The 21,661-nt window shown below is 44.0% G+C and overlaps 1 protein-coding gene across 1 annotated transcript; it reads left to right on the top strand.

Moving 5' to 3' along the window:
• The first annotated feature begins 930 nt into the window (after nt 1–930).
• LOC6613533 lies at nt 931–20,647 on the top strand. Its single transcript, XM_002037965.2, has 4 exons — nt 931–1,442; nt 18,808–18,990; nt 19,054–19,163; nt 19,236–20,647. The coding sequence occupies exons 2-4, from the start codon at nt 18,808–18,810 to the stop codon at nt 20,233–20,235; spliced, it is 1,293 nt and encodes a 430-aa protein (XP_002038001.1). The 5' UTR covers nt 931–1,442; the 3' UTR covers nt 20,236–20,647.
• The last annotated feature ends 1,014 nt before the right edge of the window (nt 20,648–21,661 follow it).

The raw sequence follows: 21,661 nt of genomic DNA, 5'->3' as shown, positions 1-21,661 counted from the left end.
TTGGAATATCTCGCCTGAATGTTGAACTTTCTTTCACCTTTCTCAGTTTGCATAGTGCCAAAGTTCAGTGCCTATTTCCTGGATTTAGTTTCGACAGCCTTAAAGTTACTAAATCAATCCTGTTAATAGAAGGAGTCTTCCAACATGCTACAACTTAATATTGATTATTATGGGAACTGTTAAATGTTTAATGTTGTTAAGATTTTGAATTTTCTTGTTGTTTAGTAACTAAATAAACTACTAACGCCGTTCTAGCATAAACAAATATGTACATATGATTACTAGCTAAAGTCTTCTGCTTCGAAAACTCCCTGATTTATTACAAGTCCGTAAACTCTAGTCGTGCCTCGCCCTTCAACTTTGGTCATTTATGTAGCTCTGCCCAAGCCCATCCGGCGTCGCTCGACCGCGAATCCCCATACCCAGATTTCCATGAGGAAACCCACATGCCGGCAAAGTCTATGTCTGATTGGAAACCAGTTTTCCTCTCTCTGAAATGAGCGAGCCGCAGACAGAACAAGTTCGCACGCTCACTCGCCCACGAAGCGCCAACCCACACCCCCAGTGGCTCCATTATGAACGATTTGCGTTTTCCCGAAATCCATTCACCTAACATTCAAACTATTCACATGGTGGTTTTGAATCAGATCAGCCTGGCTTATGTGAAGTTGAGTTAAAGTCCCCTATAGAAAATAAGAAAATAGAGAACTTTATATTCAGCTTAAATAATTAAATATTATTTATCAAATTATTAAAAAACTTCCTAACTGCCAGTATCTGCTTTGTTATCCGCTGATCAAGCGAGCTATACTTTTTCTCTGAGTGCAGAGAGGCGAGAGCGAGAGCGAGCTCACACACACATACAAAACAGGTATCTGAATGCGACTCTCAGCGGGTTAGACCTCGCAGACGCTAGCCGTGCGGCTTCAGTGCGTCTGTAAACACTGCCGAGTGCGGTACTGAATCTACATTAGCTCCGCTCGAAAATTCCCAATTCTGGGCGTGAACTGGCTAACGGTAGCGAGCCTATATTCGAACGAAAGTGAATGTGCGTCCAGATCTAAAATAAAATTGGTACGGAAGCCAAAGGAATATACATACGAATGTACAAGAAGTGAACAAATTCGGGATAGAGATTCAAAGTGCAACGCTAAATAAAAATCAGTGCAGCTGCTTCCTGAGTGCACCTGTTTCCCCAGCAGGGAGCACGTACGCATACGCACCTTTGGATACGCGAAGAAATGCGAAGTGGCGTGGAGTGCTTGATAACTTAATGCCAAGCAGCCAAAGGGCCCCAAAAGCGGCAGCCAAAGAAAAACAACGCGACCTTGTCTTGTCTTCGCACTCCGGACTTCTTATACCGCCATCCATCAAAGTCGCGCCTTAAGGTCTTTGGATTACACACAAATCACATTTGGATACCACAAATCATACGCTAGAAGGTAAGCCCCCGATCGCTGGTCCAGTTTTCGCTCTTCATCTAGAAAGTTTGATTGCCTGACGAGATCTAGTTCGGTCGATTGGGTTTCTTCTCGCCTTGGCGAAAGTCCAGAATTTTCACAGCCCACTCTCCTCCTGCACTCAATTATCGAATTGCGCGATTAGATCCAGACAGTTTCGCTGGCCGGAGTTGATTGAACCTGCAACGGTAACCAAGCTGTTGGCCAGTCACTTCCTCCATTCCCGAGGTCATCTAGGGGGATTACAATGCAAATACGGAATTCCTGAGCATCATTGTCCGGTTCTTGGCCTCCGACAAGTGTACATCCGTGGAGCTGCAACTCGACAATTTGCTCAGCATTTTTTTGAATTTTTATGCAAATATTTCCAACTTCCATTAGAGGGCCACACAGGCGGACAAACGGCCTTCCCAGCTATTTTGGAAATGCATAAACATTTCATGTAAATTTCTTGGTCGAGTGACTCTCTTAATTAGTCGACTTGCTTTGTTGGCCGATTATGAATGACACAAACTTTGGGTCTCGACCAAACATTTGATTTGATGCATATCTAGTAGATTTCTGTGAGAAAATCCGTCTCTGTTGTTTCAAGCTCACATGAATGATATCACTCAGTTCGGCAACAGAGCTCATTTGTGGATTTTCGATTAACAAAGGCACCCAATCGGATACACATGTGTATCATTTCATTTGCCTTTGCTGTGTTTATTGTCAAACTCCTTGAAAACAGTGTTGCTAATTAATGTCAATTCCACATAAAATCATCTATTGAGGAGTTGCAATAATAAGTTAGCATTGTCCACCAGACGGCAGGGTAACCATGATTACGAGTGGGGAAAATCCCGATGTCCAAAAGCGGTTGGTTTTGATTATAAAATTGCTAGCCTGAGGTGGTGGTTACCATCACTTTCTCGCAATTTTCAACGCAACCGCAGAAAAGTATTGATATCGAATTAATTTTCTGTCCTCTCGGACACAGGAGTATTCGGTTTGGAGGAGTATTGTTTTCCTGTGGACACTGAGGGGCTAAAGATTTCACATACCAAGCACGTAGCCTTAGACCGTTGGACCAACTTGTTGTCTTTGTTAGGTTCTATTTGGCTAATTAAAAATCAGGAAATGCACGAGTACAATGCGCCCCAGAGGGCTCAACGTGCTGCGATCCCATCCTGAATTTCAGAAGACTACGTGAGAGAGGGATTACCTTTTTGGGCCTACCTGCTCGTGTGCTACGGTCAAGTGCGGTTTCCTTCAGTTTAGCGCCTTCTGCCTCGATTTCGGAACAGGTAGTACCACCGAATCTGTGCTTAACACAAGTATCCTGTATTGGTCTGGATACGTGAGGCATGAAAGGATATTCGCCTCATTTAGTCTTTACATTGCACACACGTTCTTGCGAGGGGCGTTTTAAAAGGAAGTAGTTCTATTGATTAATCGATGGCAGGATGCCGAGGGTGGTCTGCATCGGGGATCGTTTATCTTTCGCCGGAGATCTTGCCACTAACATCTCAATTCGCTTTTATAGTTTTTAGTAATTTTCTATCATATTTGTGTTTGAGAGCTCAATTTCAGTGAATGGTTGAACAAACCATTTTGTATAATGCCCTCGGTAATTTATGCGTGGCTTTATAGCTTGAGGAAGTTGCTTGACTTCCATATACAGTTATGTACATTCAAGTCTATTGTTTCTTCATCAAACCAAAGACACACCCGCACTGGCAACAAAAAGACAAAAGCATTTGTCCAATCGACATAAATGTGCGCTACCCGGATTTTTGCTTACATATATGTACAAGTTCTACTCTAAATTATTCCGGCTATTAAATAAAACAATTTATTCAACTGCAATTTTCCTAAGCTATTTTATTTTATTTCACACCCGAAGTTTTAATGTCGTCTTAAATTGATTTACAATTTATTCAGGCATTGGCAACACAATTTGATGTTGGAGCTTAGCATTCCGAAATATTCACAATTCAATTGAATTGAATGCTGGCCCGAATCGGGGTTTTTTTCGGTTATATATTATTATGCACTGCAGCCTCGTTTAACGTTTCGCGCTAACTCGGCTAAATTACAGCGAAAATCGTACTGAGTCAGCGACTTCAAAATGGTAAATTCAATAAACAAGTTCAGCAGCGAAATGAAAAAATAATATACGACTTTTTTAATATAAATGATGGCACACAAAGTCAGCAAAAAACTGGAAGTTGGCGCTTTTACTCGTGGTTTTTCTCTCGGCCGCTCTCAGTTGATATTTTTTTGTTGACACTTCGTTTTGTTAACAATTAATTAACAAAAAACCAAGGTACACAAAGCCTGTTAATTGTTTGTTTGCGCACGGCAACCTGTGAGCTACGGTGCCGTAAAACAATTATAACGCCTTATGGCATCTGGTTTTCTCTAGCACTACAATGTATAATTCGAAACGATTAGGCATTGGGGAATTTGTGTGTTAAGTGATTCCGTATTGATTTGGCTTTCAGCGAAACTATGTAGTATTAGTCATGAGAAGCAAATTTGCATTGTAAATGGGTTACTGCGAAAAGAGCTTAGAGATTGAGTTGTACTGATGATCAGACTTCTTGTGATAGAAACATCGTGTCTTGGCAAATATCTTTCTCATTTTCCTAGATTGCCATCTTAATATTCCTTTATTAGATTATATAAGCGCAATCCCCAAACTTTGCTTTACGCGCAGAAAAGGTTCATCTGGAACTTTCTTCCGTCCAAGTGAGTTTCTTCCCCTCGCTTTTATCACTTTTTCCAGCAGATCAGATGATCCATTAGGGTCAAAAGCTGGTAACCTTTCGCTTTGAAACGAGCAAAGCCTCGTAAAACTTTCGTTCGGCCGTAAATCTAACTGCGAAATGTATCTCACAGTGGCCATCTTATCGGGTGGGAAATCGTTCTCGCCGCTGACTTTCCACCAACACGTGCCTCTGTAATCCGCCCACCTGAGTGGGCAACCGATTCTCACGCCCAAAAAGAAAAGCAAACTTACCACTTCAGTCCGCATTTGTGGCTGTGGAAGTTGACGCAAACCGCAAAATGCAACCGCAAGTGATTTTGTTGCTGTTGACTTTGCAGTGGCCGGATGGTTCTGCGCCTCCGATTCCCAGCAGCTATCCTGGGACAGGAATTTGCTGCCTCGGACTCCTCAGGCTTAATGCACTGTGGGAATGCGGAATGTTGGGACCAAAAGTTGATTGACTCACCACTGCTGTGGGGATTCATTAACTGCCCCTGCAAATGCAGCTTTTACTCGCCTTTAAAACGCTCGTAACCCCTCGATTCCCAGCTGGATTCGACTACCTGGTAATCAATATGCGTGTAGCACCCATTCGACGGGGGCAAAAAGAGCTAAAGGCCGGAAACTCGCTGGATTAAAGCAAGTAAGGATTATACAAAAAAAACTGAGCTGAGCCAGTGAAAAAAACCAAAAAGCTTGCCCACTTTGGAGCTCTATTTGAGCGTTATTAATATCCGCACATCAGTCAGCGGCGCAGCGGCTAAATACAAACACTTGGCCCAGAAGAAATCCAGTTGGCCCAAAAACCAGAACGCTCGTATATAAAAAAGCAACTACATTCTCCACACAATTGCACTCTCTGCACATCTCCTTCATTCCCTTCCGCTGGCCATGATAAATTAACCAAGCTAAAGGCCGTTGTGCCGCTCCAGCTGGACACTTGGCCACTTGGCCACTGGACGGGTGACAAGTTGACGTCTTTGTTGGCACATCATGCGCTCCACAGGGTCAGTCTGCTGCAGGAAGCTCCACTGGATTCCCTCCCAGGCGACTTAATTGTGCGTTTGCAAATTTGTGTGAGAATCGGATTGGGTAACACCACTGACCCTTTTGTCTTTGGCCGCTCTCTCCTTTCGGGCCAACTTTTTGGCAGCTCATAGTTTTCATTGATTGGCCGCAGCGCCGTTTTGATTTGTGCTTCACTGGCGCACTGGCACTTTTGAGATATCAACTTGCAGATACATAACGAAACGGTTTGGTGCCTTGAACCTCAGCTACTGCAAGTGAATCATATGTATATACTTGCGCTTATCTCGTCTGAATTCTGAAATAGGAACAAGGCCTGCTGCAGATGCATCTCGCAGTCGCTTTCCCCGTAAGATAAACCATATATCTCGAAGGAGGGTTCTTAATATAGAGGGCTGCTTAATATTAAAGCAACTTAATCGACACTTCAATAAACAAAACGAGGGGTGCGGAGAAGAAATATGGAAAATATTAATTGTCGGCGCTTAAGTGGAAGCCTCCTCCTCCTCCTCCAGCTTTCATCATATTTATGGAATATGCAAGAAAGAGTGGCATCAAAAATAAGTATTCCAGCCCCCGGTTGAGCGATATTCTGGTCTTTTCAGCTCATAACTTCATTAGGGCGAGGCATGGTTCTTCACGGAATTTCGGTTTCTTTTGTATCATTTAAAGTGGGCGAGATGCATCTGTGGGGCCGTAGAGTATGTTGGTTTTTTAAGGCCAGGCGCATTTATTTAATGATTAGTTTGGGCCTGTTGTGACGGGGGAAGGCATTCAAGTGTGGGACAGTAATTTGTGTATTATTTTTAGCTGATTTATCCGAAACAAATGCGCAATTTGTGTGGGGAGAAAACTCAGTTGTGTTTGAAATCCCACCGAAGACAATGCAACGACCTTGCCTTGGATCACAAACAACGTTTTCCACTGCGAAAAGCGGCTTTGTCTAGAATGGAAATTGGAATGCAATTTGGAAAAGCGCGCTCTTTATCCAAATAAGCGGCACGAAAACATTTTGTCGGTAGAAGTCCATGTTGCAATTATTTATTGACAACCGCAAAAACTGGTATACAATACCTGGCAGGCTTTCAGGGAAAATTCAAATGAAATACCGCTGGCTTTTTGTAATTGTGTAAATCAGGCAAAGCGGAATAAAAAAAGAACCGCGATTTTGCTCTGAATTTATAATTTCCGCAGAGAGCTGAAAGCTTTATGATATTTTTTAGAGTTTACCCACTCGTTCTTTTTTTTTTTTTTTGGTACATTTTAAATTTATGAGGCGGCAAGCGTTTTCAGTTTGCAGAGCGTTTGAAGGGCGAGAAAGTCCATAAAATATGACAGGATTTTAACAGATTTATGAATCGCTATTTCTTTTCAATGAGCAAACGAAACAACGCAGTGAATTATTTAAAACAGCATATGGGGTTAATTCAGTTGATCAGTAGGAGCATGCATAATTTCGAACATTTTAATTAAATTGAACAATATGCCCAACCGCCAGCCATCGACTTTCGGATGCTCTTTTTGGCCGCTTTAATGGTAAATTCATCTAGACCTTAAATAATCGATCCTTTTATAAAACAATTTGGCATCTGCAGCGAATTGTCCTCGAATTACCTCTCATTATCAAGAGAAAACCATTTATTTCCCTTTTTATTGCCTTGCAATATTCATTCAAGTGCCGAATAATTCTGTTCTACGGCGAAAATAAATCACATTAATGCGGCGGTATGAAAAATGCATAATTGATTAATTAATTGAACAACAATTGAGTTTAATTGAATGTCAAATCGAGATTTCCCCTCCACGCTGTTTATTGTGGTTTTCCCCGTAATGGCGCGCTGTTTTATATCATAAGTGCCACCACTGCATACATATAGTCGTCTATAGCTTCCGACATGGCCAGGAAGATGTCAGGGGCATGCCGCATTAACGGTTAATACATCATCGTCGCCTGAAAGCCAACATACTTGCACTAAATACCGGCGTGGCAACTTTTTACCCTGCCACATACGAGCGATGCCAAGTCATTTTCCAGGCGTAATAGCGACAAAATTGCTGAGGCCAATCACCTTCAGTCACTTGTCCCAGCAGCTGCAAGTGCCACTTCCACCTCGGGTACTAACTTGGCCGCTGGATGCGACTAACAGCAGCCAAGTCAAAGACCGACGGCAAAAGCTCCAACCTGCCCATCTGACTAAGATCTGTCGTCGAGCGCGGCTCGTGCTGCAGCGGCTAAGTCAAAGCGTGACAAATAGCCGATGGATGAAGATGTTCCCTTCAGCCCTCCCCTTTGCCCCACCAACAGCCAAACTTAGTCAGAGGTTTACTTAGTCATAGGTTTAGACTTTAGAGCTAGCAGCGTGCCTGATCGTGCTATTGACACCGCGTTAAGATGAGCTCTATGATCGTTTTGCTACTATCAGCTTTTGGTATATCATATCATATCAAATCAGTTTGGTATCATACAACTTGAATACGATACCATATTTTTGTGGTAAAATAAGTAACCGTTTCGTAAATTTCCCTAGACTGTTGTTTATAATAACATAATTTATAAGAGTAATTTAATGGTTTTATGTTTTGATTGTTATGGTTTCAATGTCGAGGAAACAAATTCCAACTTGTTGCTGGGGTAGCATTAAATTGGCATTTACCTGGGAACAAAAGCCGATGATAATCGACAACAGAGATACCACAACATGGCAAATGGTAAAAATGTTTATATAGTTTGCGAAGTCGCACAATTCGGACAGAATCCATTAACTGGCTAAGTTGGACCTAATTTGGCCCAATCTCGGATTCTGTTCAGCACAAGTAGATGAGAAGACCTGCGTCAAACACATTTCATGGGTAATTTCATTAGTACTTGGCTGGCAAAAATGTAGCTCGGTCCTTTTGGGAATTCGGAAAACAGAAAACCAGTTTAGTTTTGGCTCGCAGTTCCCCCGAAAAGCTGGCAAAAAGGCTGCTACTAACTCAGCTTATGAGCGGAGCTCATTAAAATACTGGAAAACTTACTACTTGGTTAGTTCGGCCCTCGAGCAATTCCCGACTTCTGGTAATTTATGGCCCCATGAATAGAATAGTTACACAAAACACATTTTCTGGGCACCAGACACAATCAGCTTCCTGTATGGCGTGGCCCACAATAAATGGAATGTCTGCGCTACAGACTCGTATACAAAGGAATCCGACCACTCATGCCGACAAATTGTCCAGTTGACAATATATCGCTTACCAAACAGTTTTTGAACGGATCGTAAATTTCACCCGATTCGCCAGTGGAAAAATGGGTATAAAAACTATTGGTGGACTACTTTTTGTGGCCACGACAGGAAGTTGTCCCCAAGTGAATCAAGTGTGAGAGCGACTAATTGATAACTGAGAAAGGAATGAATAAAATGAAATGAAAGGGAAAATGGGAAACTGATTGGTCACAATCCCTCGAAATCATGCAATGAAAACAAACCATTATGAATCTTGACTAATGACGGAAAAATTTTGATGGGAACCTTGCTAAACATGACGATTGTGCCCACTGTGTTCATGATGATAAATAACTTTAAAGTATTACTTGTAAAATGAACACAAAACCAGATAGCTATAGAAAAGTATTTAAAAGATACATGAATTTAAAGAGCAGACGTGGGCCGAACTAGAACCTTATGCCACATAAGAACGTGGAACCTTACATAACCAGCACAAGAAGTCAGACCTTATAGGGCCCCTGTCGGCCCGATCGACCCACACTCTTATCGTGGGCGATGCATCAACCTGAGGCTCTGACAACTAAGACCCTTTACCTAGAAAGATAAGCACACCTCTTTTCACACCTCCGGCTCGGCTTCGTTTGTATTTCAATTGTGGGCGTTGGCCTGAGACAAAGGTCGCACAATGCCGACTAAACGAATCTCGTTAGCATCATCTGACCTCCGAACAAGGATCCCAAGGAACGCAAGGCGGACGGTGGTGGAGCTGAGCCACATCCGAACCGGAAACGGCATAAGGATCCAAAACAAAACCGAAATCTGGAGCGATAAAGAACGCATTTGCCTGTGGCACTCATTCAAATGGCTCCACAATCAAAGTGGCCGCCGAACCGGATTTTTGAGTGACGGGGAAAACATCATCGAGACTTCCACATTTCCCTCTGCCGCATTTTCCACATGTTGTGCACATGCACACGCACATGCACACACGGAGATGCACACAACAGCTACCTGCTATTCCTATTCCTGCTACACACCTCTGGAGAACTCAGCTCAACAAAGGCAGCTGGGACCTGTCTCATTTTCTCATAGCGAAATTCCCACACTGCGCCGTCGCATCGCTATCTATGGATATGGATGTGCATTTGGATGCAGCGAAGGACTGCAAGTCAGCTGCCGGCTCAGCTTCCATTCGCCGTATCAAGTGAATCTCATGGATGCGAGTTGGCGTGGCCAAAGCATATGTGCGTGGCGAGATTGTTTTGCCGATGTGGCTCAGAACGCCGCGGCGTTCCCTATGCTGCATGCTGTTTTCTTTTTGTTGTTGCTGATTTTCCCATATGGTTTTTCATAATGCAAACCCAGTGGCAGCTGTCGCGTGGCCCTGGGAAACTGGCCAGGGAAACAGTTGCAGGTTGCACTTTGCATGGCGGACAGGCGTCCGATTGATTAATGGTGTGGGAACTAAATGCTCTCGAGCACAACTATTAAAAGCTGTCTGCATTCGCTCAGGGTTCAGTGCGCTAGACATTTCATTTTACTCGTAAAATTAATGCAAAGATAAGCTTTAAGGCGCACCTTAAGTACTTGCCACGAGAACTTGCCACCCCGTGTCTTTCAAAACGGTCAGGAATTCAACAATCTCGAGGAATTCTAAACCGAAAACGTTTCATTTTACCTTAGTCCAAATTCTATTTTAAACATTAAATTACAAGTCATTACATTCCCCATTTCGAATAGAACATATTTTATACAACACTGTGTTAGTTTGTAATTTGATATTTACTGAGCGCTTGCGAAAGTTCCTGTCATTTGTTTTTGCACGGACCTATACTTATTGCACAAAGTTTTCCAACTTGTCCAGGGATTCACTAACCGACTGTATTTCCCCAATTTCCTTTTCGTTACAGGTAAGCGCAGCTGGCAGCTCTTTTATAAGGCGGGAAAACTATTTATAAGGTAACTTGAGCTGTGATTAGCTGGCTTAGCAACAGGCCACTTGCGGAATGCCTGAAATGACAAGACAAATAAAAATTAATAGCTCAGATGGCGGAGACGAGTCCGATTCCCTCTTCCACAGCCCCCCGCCACCTATTCCCTATTCCCCATTTTTTTCTTGCCCCAGATTTCGCCCTAACTTTGGTTTTGCCCGGCTCCTTTGGCGGCTTGTTTGCCTTTCAGCCGAGGCTTTTTCCCTTGTGTGCGCCGGGTTCTTTGTTGGTTTTGTTCGCGGGTCGGTCCAAAAATTATATGCAAACCTCTGCCCTCTGCGAATGTATTTTCAAAACACAGCTATGTATACTCGTTTTGCGTAATGCGACAGCGGTTGAAAGCGCTGTCCTCCTTTTAATAGTCTTGAATTCCTGAGCAAATAATTTGACGGCAAATAGTGCCCGATGCCAATGGCCAGAGAAAAAAAAACCCGAAAAGGGAGCCGGGCTAAAGTGACAGTGAGCTGCAGGGGACGGGGGACAAGGGCATTCGAGGTATTTGTCTTTTAAAGATATCTTTCGGACATGCCATAAAACCGAATGCCTTAAACTTTAATTAGATAATTTGACAAGATGAGCAGCTTGCACTAAAATCAAATGGGAAATGTGTGGTAAGTGCGGCTATGTGGCACATTCGACTTGAATTCAATTGGGTCTTGAAGTTAGGAAAGCATTTCTCTTATTCCGTTTTCTATTAGCCCAAATTGCAGGTGGTTCCGCATTCCCTAATGGGAGAACTAACAGTTAAATATGTATATTCCCCCCATTGGCGCCTAATTGAATTTCCGTACTTCACGTGGCACAATTAATGTTTACACTTCCTGTTTTCCACACGCACCGAACCTACCAAAAACATTGAGTAGGACGGAAAGGAAATGAGTGTCGGCCTCCATTTTCCCGGTCCAACCAGAACCTTAGTTTGTTTTCGCGGTGTTTGCCTAAAAAAAATACTAAAAAGAAAAAACCAAACTTACTTGGCTTTGCGCACATGGTACTCATTCAGCACAGGAACAACATGATATTAATACTTGTCCTTCTGACTACTCTTTTAATGTTGACAAATTCAGGAGCTCTCAGCTGGATCGCATGTTGTTGAAGGATCCATCTTCGACCTCATCTAAAATACAACTCACCCAGAAGTAATATGTATCACTTTGCTTAAATTTTTCGCTTAGTGGCGAAAAAGTGGCGGATGGAATGTGGGACTTTGTGGGTGTTGTGGCCGGAATGATGCAGCCACATCCTCATCCACAGTCACACCACCACCCAAAACCCTGTGACAATTGTTGGTACGTGCAGAAGGATACGTCAATTTGAGGAATTTTCGCATTCAGCAGAAAGGCAAAGGACGAGCCAGTACTATATATGGGATGTCTCCAGCAGAAGTGCCGACTCCGAGGAGTCCAATTATCCCGCCTCTGATTGCTGTGCCAAATGTACAATCAAATCAGCATTTCCTCCACCCAGTTCGGTCCACACTCGAGTAAATATAGACCACAGACCACAATTTATGTATATATCCAGCATTATTTAGCATAACGATGGAATTTGCTGTTTTTCCAAGCCGGCTACCGGATGTCAAATGCATTTCGAACCAGTTTCCAGCATGAGCGACGCAAAAACCATCGGCGTCGCAGCGGCAGCTATAAATCATATCTAAAAGAATTTATGCAGCAGGCAAATTCCTTCGCTTGCAACACGTTTCCACTCAACAGGTTGGATGCGAGCATCCAGCGGAAGTGGCTGGAAAACGCTTCCAGTCGCGCCTTCTATCCGCTCCTGTTCTGTCCCCTGTCCTCTTGTCTCTTAATGATTGGGAAGTGGCCTTTCAATTCAAATTCCACATGCACTTCCTGTTAGCTGCGTCTAGGATGCACTGCGTCTCGAAAAACTGGCTGTGTTTAAGTGATTGGCTGTTAGAGTTAACACTATCTGAGTGGATTAGAAGATACACTTATATGGGTTTAGTTAATTAATCGAATCATTTAGATTCTTAAATCCCCTAAAGAGATGCTTAGAAGCATATAATAATAGGTTTCAATGCCTGCAGTCAAATTCGTTCATATCAAAAGATAAACATACTTTCATACACTTTGATTAGGAATTTAAAGTTTAAGCATGTTCTTGCAATGCTATTAATTGCATTGAAATGTATAAACTGCATAACTTATTTTACAGAAAATCATATGCAATTATCAGCGTGGCCCTAAATCTTCTCTTCTACGCCCACCTGCATACATACATCGCATATGCTGCGAGCTAAATTTATGGGGGCTCCAAAACTTTTCGCTCTAAAGTATGCAATGGCGAATTTTACGCCATGTGTGTGTGTGTGTGTCTGTGTGTGTCTGTGCATATGTGTGCATGGAGCAAACTCCATGTGCTTCTGGAGATGAGTGCCAATGCTCGACTGCATTCGATTCAATTTCATAGTTGATTCTCTCACCTACGCAAAATTTACGACACTTTTAAAATGTTCAATTTATGAACGGAAGGAAGGAAGTAGAGAAGGATCCAGGGCATCGCATGTGTGTGTGTCCTGGCATCTCGCATCCTTGCCTTAAAAGTAAGGGAGAACTGCTGTGCTAAAATTGTAATTCGGGCATTGTATAAGTTGCCTTTTCGGTTTCACTTGAAAATGATTTAAAAAAGCATGACTAACGAAGTTTGCACAGCAAGCAACGGCGCATACGAAGAACGGTGAACAATGAGTAATTCAGAGGCTTAAATGGAGTTGCACGATCTAGAGTGTGGCTTTTAATCTAGCCGTTCATGATTTTGGTCAAGCATTAACCAAACTGGAAAAAGAACAACATTCCTACGATTTCACCCAACTCGGAAATCTGGCAAGGGAGTGACCCATATAATTATCGATTTCAGTGCGAATTGCGAACCAAATGCCGCAATGTATGCAAATGATGAGGTGACAAAAACGCTGCAAATGCCGCATCTACTGGTGTCACTCTGCTGTTAGTTAACCACAAATTTTTAACACTTTCGCCGGATGCAACATGCAGACGGTCTAATGCAAAATGGGATGCCCAAAAGTATGCTCTAAATAATTGGAAATTATTTCAGCTGTCACTGTGATGTCGCCGTTTCCGCTTCCTGTCCGCTTGTGTGCCAGTGTGTGCGTGTGTGTGTGATTGTCTGTGAGAGCTTTGACATGGGGACATCATCTACGCATCCCCGGGTCCTTGAACAAATGCTCTGCCCGCCGGGCACTGCAGCTTACCTCTCACTTTATGCTTACATAATTTCCAAAACATAATTTCCCCGTACGCTCATGGAGGGGCCTGCTGGCATGTTAATCTACCAGCTCTTGTTTTGCATAATAACTGGGCGGGTAGTTGGGTAGTTAGGAGCCTGTGTTCTCCAAAGGGCGTCGCTTAAATATGCTGAAATGGCGCCCCAGGCCGAGCATGTTGATGCTGGGAAAGAAGCGAAGTGATGATACAAATTGGTCGAAGCCAACGAGGAAAAACATAGGAAACCCAAGTGCATATTTGTTCGGAATCGGAAACTAGAATAGTCGCCTTTGATTTCATATGGAAATGGAGTGCAAGATTTAAGCAAAAAATAGTTTCAAAAATATATATTTAAATAAGTTATTCCATGATGCAAATATTTTCGCCTAGTGTGGTCCTGTATGAAAAGTGACGAATGTTTAATTCCCCGCATCGTGATAACTTGCAGCCACAACTGGTCTTTGTTGTTAGAGCTACTCTTAATTTCGCTTCATGCTCGACTGGCGCCCTTTTTGCCCTTTTGACTCTATTTTGAGCAGCATCCTTGATGCAGCACCTGCATCCCACACTCCACATCCTGCATCCAGCATCCTGCATTCCCCATTTAGCTTCTCTTTAAGTCCGAGCCAGTTCTTCGTTAGCCGGCTAACATTTTAATGAGGAACGCCCCGCTTGGTGTAATGCGTTTTTAACGCTTTTGTGTTGAAAAAGGAAACAAAAGGCGCTACAGCATGAGTAAAACAAAGCCAAATCTGCCCGTTCGCCAATTAACGGCTTAAAGGAATCGGCCTGGAAATTAACCCTTCTGCCCTGAAATGCGGTCGAGGCGGGCAAAAGTTGATTAAAAGTGAAATTTAATTTTGATATTGTTGTTTGACTTTTTGCGCTGCCCCGCCACGGCGTCCTTTACTATGCAACACTTTTTTGCATTTTTGTACATTCTTTACATTTTTAATGGCACGAAAAAATGGTGGGCTAAGCGGCTTACAAAGCCGAGCGGAAGGCAATAAAAAATGGTTAAGGAGCGGCTTTATGCCACCGAAGATAAATAAATACCCCGCTTAAGCATTGCATTATAAATGTTAGTGAGACACAGCGAGAGTTTGCAAACTAATTTGTTCAGCCGCTTTTTGTGGATTTATTTTATGGTGGCACTGCGAAAATAGTTTGCGCCATTTTTTATCCCAGCTCTGTTTTTGTTAATTGGGCTGAGTGAACATATTTCATGTTTTTTAGCCGTTTATATTTGAATTAAATCAGAACTTTCAATTCTACCATTTAATTTTGCTACTTAGCGGTTAGCCATAAAGCTATTATCCCACAATGCTACACAAATATAACCGAAGTTTGTAATAAAAAATCCAAGCTGGCTGCGCATAAATTAACCGTAAAGCGAAACACCGAAAATCACTCAACTAAGAATCCGCTAAGTAAATGGAAAAAAGAAAATCTGTGGAAATGCTTCGCTGGCCATCGAGGCAAAGTGAGTATAGAACATTGTGGCCCATAGAGTGGGTACATCCGAAAGGGCCTCTGCCAATAAACACTTTGCCATTAAAACGGTCAACTTAATTGACTTTTGCAAGTCAATTTCATTAATTACATTTGGCAAAAAAGAATCAAATGCGATTTATTACCGAAAGCATCCACCCATACTATCTGAAATTCCTGCCATATGGCAGATGCATCAAATATGCAAGTAGGCGCGCACACACATGTGTAAAATCAGGTTGTTTAAATATTTACTTCTGTCATTTTTGCAGTCAAACCAGTTGCCCGGTACATTTTATTTGCCGGTTTGATTTCATTTTCATCGGGAACTATTTGCATTCGAGCGCTGCACTTTATAAATCTCCATGAAATTGCCGACCGTTGAGTTAATACGACGGCACACAATTAACAGCTGACATCTCCATGAAAATGTTTTGATAACACATGCGTGGTGAGTTTGTTTTGATTTCAGCAACCTTTTTGCCAGAGCTCTGCTACATACAAATTATGTATCGTGTTTTTCCTTTGGCCCTTTTAAAGAGTGCAATTTTTCACTATCCTGGCCATCCTGGGTCCTTGCCAGCCAGCCCGACAATGGAGGGGAATGGCCACATTTGGCAAATGCTACGAGCCTGTCGTCGTTTGTCTCGCATCCATCCATTCATCCATTCATCTATTCATCCGACCTCTCGGCTCCCGTCTTTGATTAATAAAGAAAACGTAACATGGCAGTCAAATCTTATCAGACACGTCAGCCGAGTTATTCAGAGAATCCCTGTGCCTTTTTCGCACTTAAAGTATCTTTCCTTGTTCTTCGGCTACGAAAAGTATCCATGGTCCTTGGCCATTTCTTCAGACCCTTGCCAACTTATTTTTGGACCCTTTTTCTAGTCTGCTGGCCATGAAAGTACGAGTATTTGCTTGTTCCCAGCGCTGCTGTTGTAATTCAATCAATAATCCTTTTGGTCGTTTGCCTCTCGAATGTGTGAAAATGACAAAGGGCACGGCCCCTGCGCCGATAAACTTTCAAATATATAACTACAAAGTTTGTGCTTTTCAGCAACAAGTTCAAGAACATTGATTCCATGTTGAATGTCAGGGTAGCAGGCTTTATGACTCTTGACGCGGAAAAGCCCTGCTAGAAGTGCCGGTTAGATATGGATACGTGAGTATCCACTTTCACCGATTGCTTTCCATATATGAATGCAATATCATTTAAGGCAGGTGGAGAGAGCGGTACTTGCCTTTAATATCAATCTGTATCTGAATGCGAAAATATTTGTCTGTGCCAAAAGTAGCAGGAACTTTTCAGCCGTGAGCGATGCTGTCATCTCCTTGGAAGGAAGCGTTTACGATTTCCTCGCCAAGAAGTTGAAATTAAAACATTCCATTCCTCGCAAGTTGGAGCATCTTTCAGCATCCGACTCACTCCCGTCTGCAGCTGCTTTTTATTGCCTCTTTTGTTTCTTGCCAGCAGTTGTAAGTTCTGTTCTGTAATGTCTGTCTGGCAGTTACTTACTTACAGCTCCGTCTCGCTCTGTGTGTCCTGCGATACTGTGTTCTCCTTGTGGAATTTATGCGACTTTTCCAGCACTTTAAGGGCCGACTCAAGTGGGCGTGGCACCTTCAGGCGCTGCTATCGATGGCATAATTGGAAAAGTTCGGGGACACAGTGTCTCAGTTAAAACCCAATGAGCGAGGTCAGTGCTAGTTGTTCCGCAGTGATAGCTATAAATCTTTAAGTAATATCCACTTAACAAGATTCAACCCGCCCCCCTTGCCACCTCAATCCAGATGCCATTAACATTTTGTGCCTGCCCACGAGGAATCGCCATCTTCCACCACCTTGATCCTTGTTCCTTTTCTTTCAACTTATGTGCCGTGTCCAGAGGGTCCTGAAATTGTTATGCGAATTTCTAATTCAATTTCACATAAAATATATATTCTTGATTTCCTTCTGTCACTTTTACTCGTCTTCAACTTTGCAACTTTATTGGATTTGTTTTTATTATTTTCTGATTTTTTTGAGGCTCGGAATTGGTTGATTTTGCAATTGGAGACAGCAAAGTGCTTTTCACTGACCCTCAAATTCGCTTTTTTTATGCAACCTTATAAACTCGTGGGCTTGGATAATGTTTGTATCTCTGCAGTTAAGAAACTGTCTGCTTTGAATGATAACGAAAATAAGTTCTTAACAACAATTGGCTTCTATAAATTTGATGTGTACTTCTATTGCCGTCTGACGCTTGGATGCGACTTTTAACTTTATGTAGTTTTTATGAGATTTTCCCAGCACTCGCGATTAAGATGAAGTAGGCGGGCTGGAGAGTTCAATTTCGCCGTGACCCAAGCGGCAACTTGGCGTGAAATTCTGCAACATTAGCCGCTAATTGCGGGAACAGCAGACGCCACCACTTGAGCGTTCCCACTGCCCCCAAATCCCCGCCAGTCGCAACTCGCAGTTTGCACTGCTCCAGCGGTCCGCTGCGGTTCACTTGCTCCAGCGACTGCGACTGGCGGGTCCGGCTCTAATTAATGGTGGATCAGATGGGAGGCCAGCAATCATGGCTGCCAGCTTCCCAAACTTTTCACATTTCAATTAAATATGGCTCGGTTCCATATTAATGCATACTTGCAAATTGCCTGGCACCCAACGAGAACAAGACGCCCACCCAAAATAGTGAAATGTATATAGATACATGTGTATATAGGAAAGTAGATGGAAATTAAGAGAGAGCTCGATTGCATAACCGGATGTTGAGCCAGGGCTATCCCAGCAACTTCCGCTTGCAATCGCCTCACAATGCGGCACGCCTCGAATGAATCTCAATGCCTCGCTGGCTGGGTATCTCTGAACGGAGGGTGAAACAACGGTATTTAGTAGGGTCGCGGATCGGGGCCTCTAGGTTTCAGAGCTTTCAATCAAATGTCAGGCGGCAATTTTCCCCGATGCACGGCCCATTTCGTTCATTCATGCCTCATTGTCACCGCCATGGAGAGTGCAGCGATGTGAGGCTGCGAGACTGCGAGGAACCCTTTATTAATTTCACTTCATCATCCCCCAGTTGCACCACTCCCCGCAGCCCTCTTCAATCCCTTCGAGAGCTGCTTCGGCTGGAGGACACTCTCTCCTCAATGTCTTTCCCCTCATTTACATGCCTCAATGAGCGTTGTCGGCTGCCTGAAAGTGGCTGCATTCATCGGGGGGATTGAACAAAGTTGCCCTACAGAGCCCCCATATTTGCCTGCACGACGAGTAAATCATATTCATGGTGCATACTAAAATTTTATAGGGGATTTATCGAGGTATTTTACGAGTATTTTTAATAATTTCCTGTAAACATTGTTTTCGATTGTTTAAAAAGGAAGTATTTTATTTTCTTTTTATAATATCTCTATACTTCAATATCTTATAAAGCTTTAAATATTATATCTATTGCTGGGCAAGCTCCTTTCATTTTTCCCAGTGTACTCCCCGTTTAAAACAAACCGGATGTGGCCACTTCATTTAGAGTAGCAAGTGCTCTCCGAGTTTTCCAGGAAGCATTCATAATGAATAAGACAAAAGTTCGGGGTATCCGCAAACCATATGACTAATACGCATTCTCCTTTCCCATCATCCACTTGCAGATGCTGAAGCACGTGCAAATCTCGCCGCTGCGGAATCGATCCGATTCGGTGTCCCTTCGCTCCTCCAGCCACGCCTCCTCGTGCGCCAGCTCCATGTGCGGCAGTCCGGAGCCTCCGGCGGAGCTGCAGAGAACACCCTCGCGGGCCTCCAGTTACTCCAGCCTCAACGAGCAGCTGCCACAGGTGAGTCTGACAAGGAAAAGCTCTTGGTGAACCCATCACTCATGCGACATTTCCCGCCCACAGACCACAATCAAGGTGTACACAAACTGCCTGAAGATCGACATCGAGTACAAGACCCTTGGAATCCAGTGGGACACCACCAGCAAGGAGGTTATTGGCCAGCTGCTAAGACGGTAAGCGAATTGTTGTGGTTCGCCGTTGCTGGACAGCAATTTAATTAAATTTAAATTTAAATTTGATTGCAGCCTAAAGATGCGGCATCGCGATCCACGCCTGTTCTACCTTTCCATGGAGGTAGCTGTGCGTCGGGCTGGAGTTAAGACCATCTTGGTGCTGGACGACGACACCCGGCCGGCCATCATGCAGGCCTGTCATCCGAAGGGCGAGTCCCGCTTCTGCCTGCAACTGAAGCCAGGTGGCCTGATCCGCGTCCACACCTCCGCGCTGCAGCCCAGCTCCCAGTACAAGTCGCTGGTCATCAGCGAGGAGACAACCTGTGACGAGCTGCTGCACCTGCTCCTCGGCTGCTACAGTTCGCCCGAGCCGGTCGAGAACTTCTCGCTGTACGAGGTGTGTCCCGGCCAGGAGTGCCAGCGAAAACTGCACGCGGACGACCTGCCACTGCGCACCCAAATGGAGCGGATGAAGCGGGGCGAGGGCTGCCATTTCCTGGTGCGCCGAACGCCCAACTACGCACGCCGGCGCCAGCTGCTAGCCAACCTAAACGAGGCAATTGGAAAGGCCGCGGAGGTGGCAGAGGATGCCACCAGTCTGCTGGAGCTTTCCTTGGAGTCGGATCTGTCGCTCTCCGAGGATCTGCGAAGCTGCAGCAGCAGCGAGGATGCGGAGGATGAGGACGAGTGTGCCAGCAGTTCCGGCTCCTCGGACAATTCCACGGAATGTGCCCTACGCCGGGACTTTTACGTCCACACCACGCCCGTCGCTCCAGCTCCAGTTGTGCCCCAAGTGGCGGTGTCCGTGTCACCCGCCCGAGTCTACAGCCCCGTGTACAACATACGCGAGATTCGCACCGCCTCGCACTCCTTCTCCTCGCTGGGGAAGGACAAGAAGCTGCTTGACATCCACATGAACGCCCGCTTTGCGTCCGGAGGAGTCTACGGCAGACTGATGCCCGTGGCAGAGACGGAAACCCAAGATATGAACGGCAATACCAGCACCAAGCTCACGGCGGAGGCCGTCAACAACAACCCGGCCAAGGGACTGGGACACTTTGTCTACCTGTAGCGATCAGTAGGAGTGGAAACTGTACAAAGGACGAGTATGCCACTAGGATCGTCCGATGAGCCCCAAAAATGAGAGAAGAAATCGAGTACCGTTTGGACCAAAGATGCATTTGTAGTTTAAGCCGTTAGAGTGGGAAATGTAAATAGGAAATATGCCTGCGAGTAATCTATCCTAAGATTAGTTACGATTAGTTTAGTTTTTCCTTACGCTACAAAAGACACTTTGTCCCTAGTGTAATGCAAAGAAACCATCTGCTAACAATCCCAAATTAAAGGAGTCTATAGCTTAACGCTTTAGTCCCGCAACTAAAGCTTCGATAAGAGTATGAATCTGGATAGCTTGTGGCTAACATTCGTGTAAAAACCAAAAGATATTGTAATAATAAGAACTAATTATATACAACCTGACCGCACATCTCGTTCAATTTAATGGGAAGCCTTGTAGTGTGCGAATCGCCACTCACCTGGATTATGTCTCCCGGTGCCTTTTAATTGTACTTAAATCAAGTTAAACACGTGAACGCCACGGCAAACGTCCATATAAATAGGCCGCAATTAATGCAGCCAACCACGCAATTTGTATTTCGGCGAATGGAACGGACTGGTTCGGGTTCGGGTTCTGGTCCTGGTCCTGGTAGGGATTTTCGCCCTCCGTCTCCATTCCGCTGGCGGCTTACTGCGAATGATTTATGCGGCGTATGCGTAATTTTCAGAGCCATAAGCTTTTCTCTTTTAAATGAGCTTACTTTACATAATGATCGAAGGGATTTTTTCGTTTTTGTCATAAGGAATGACTTTTCGAGGGCCATCGGCCGGAACTGCCATTTATCGAACCGAGTCGCCTGGCCCTTTTACTAATTTATTAACAATGGGTCGCTTTCGGGTCAGATTAAAAATCAACAAATTTCCCAATCAAATCCAGTTTGCAGGATCCTAAAATAATAGCTTGCCCTAAGTTGGAAAAATCCTTTTAGAACGGCAGAAAAGGGTTTTGCTGCTCAAATTGAAAAGCCGAGCCGAGAGTTTTGTTTTGTTTTCGCCTGCTCATTTAGCAGAACTTTAAATCTGAGACTTGTATCTAATTGAATTGCGAAACAACTCATGAAAAATGCAAACCGAGTCCAGTCGGAAACGGCTGTGCAAACGGAAGCGGAAATGCTAAACAGGCTGCTCTGCTCCGCTGGCCGGCGTAATAGCTTAAGCACTTTATAAGTCGAATTTCAAATTTTCAGACTGAAATCTCGCCAGGCTGCACTGGCTGCACTTAAATTTCAGCAAAACTTCAGTGGCTGCTGCATTCGAGATAACTGTGTGTCATTCTGGGGGTCGAGTATTTCGATTTTCAACTGGGCCGTTACCGTACGATGGGGACATCTATAGATGCACATGTACGGCAGTGGTAGTGGCAACCTCTGATTTCCGGTTGT

Source organism: Drosophila sechellia, chromosome 2L (genome assembly GCF_004382195.2).
Source record: "Drosophila sechellia strain sech25 chromosome 2L, ASM438219v1, whole genome shotgun sequence".
Taxonomy (NCBI): domain Eukaryota; kingdom Metazoa; phylum Arthropoda; class Insecta; order Diptera; family Drosophilidae; genus Drosophila; species Drosophila sechellia.
The sequence above is the reverse complement of the archived record's forward strand: the minus strand, read 5'-3'. Positions and strand labels throughout refer to the sequence as shown.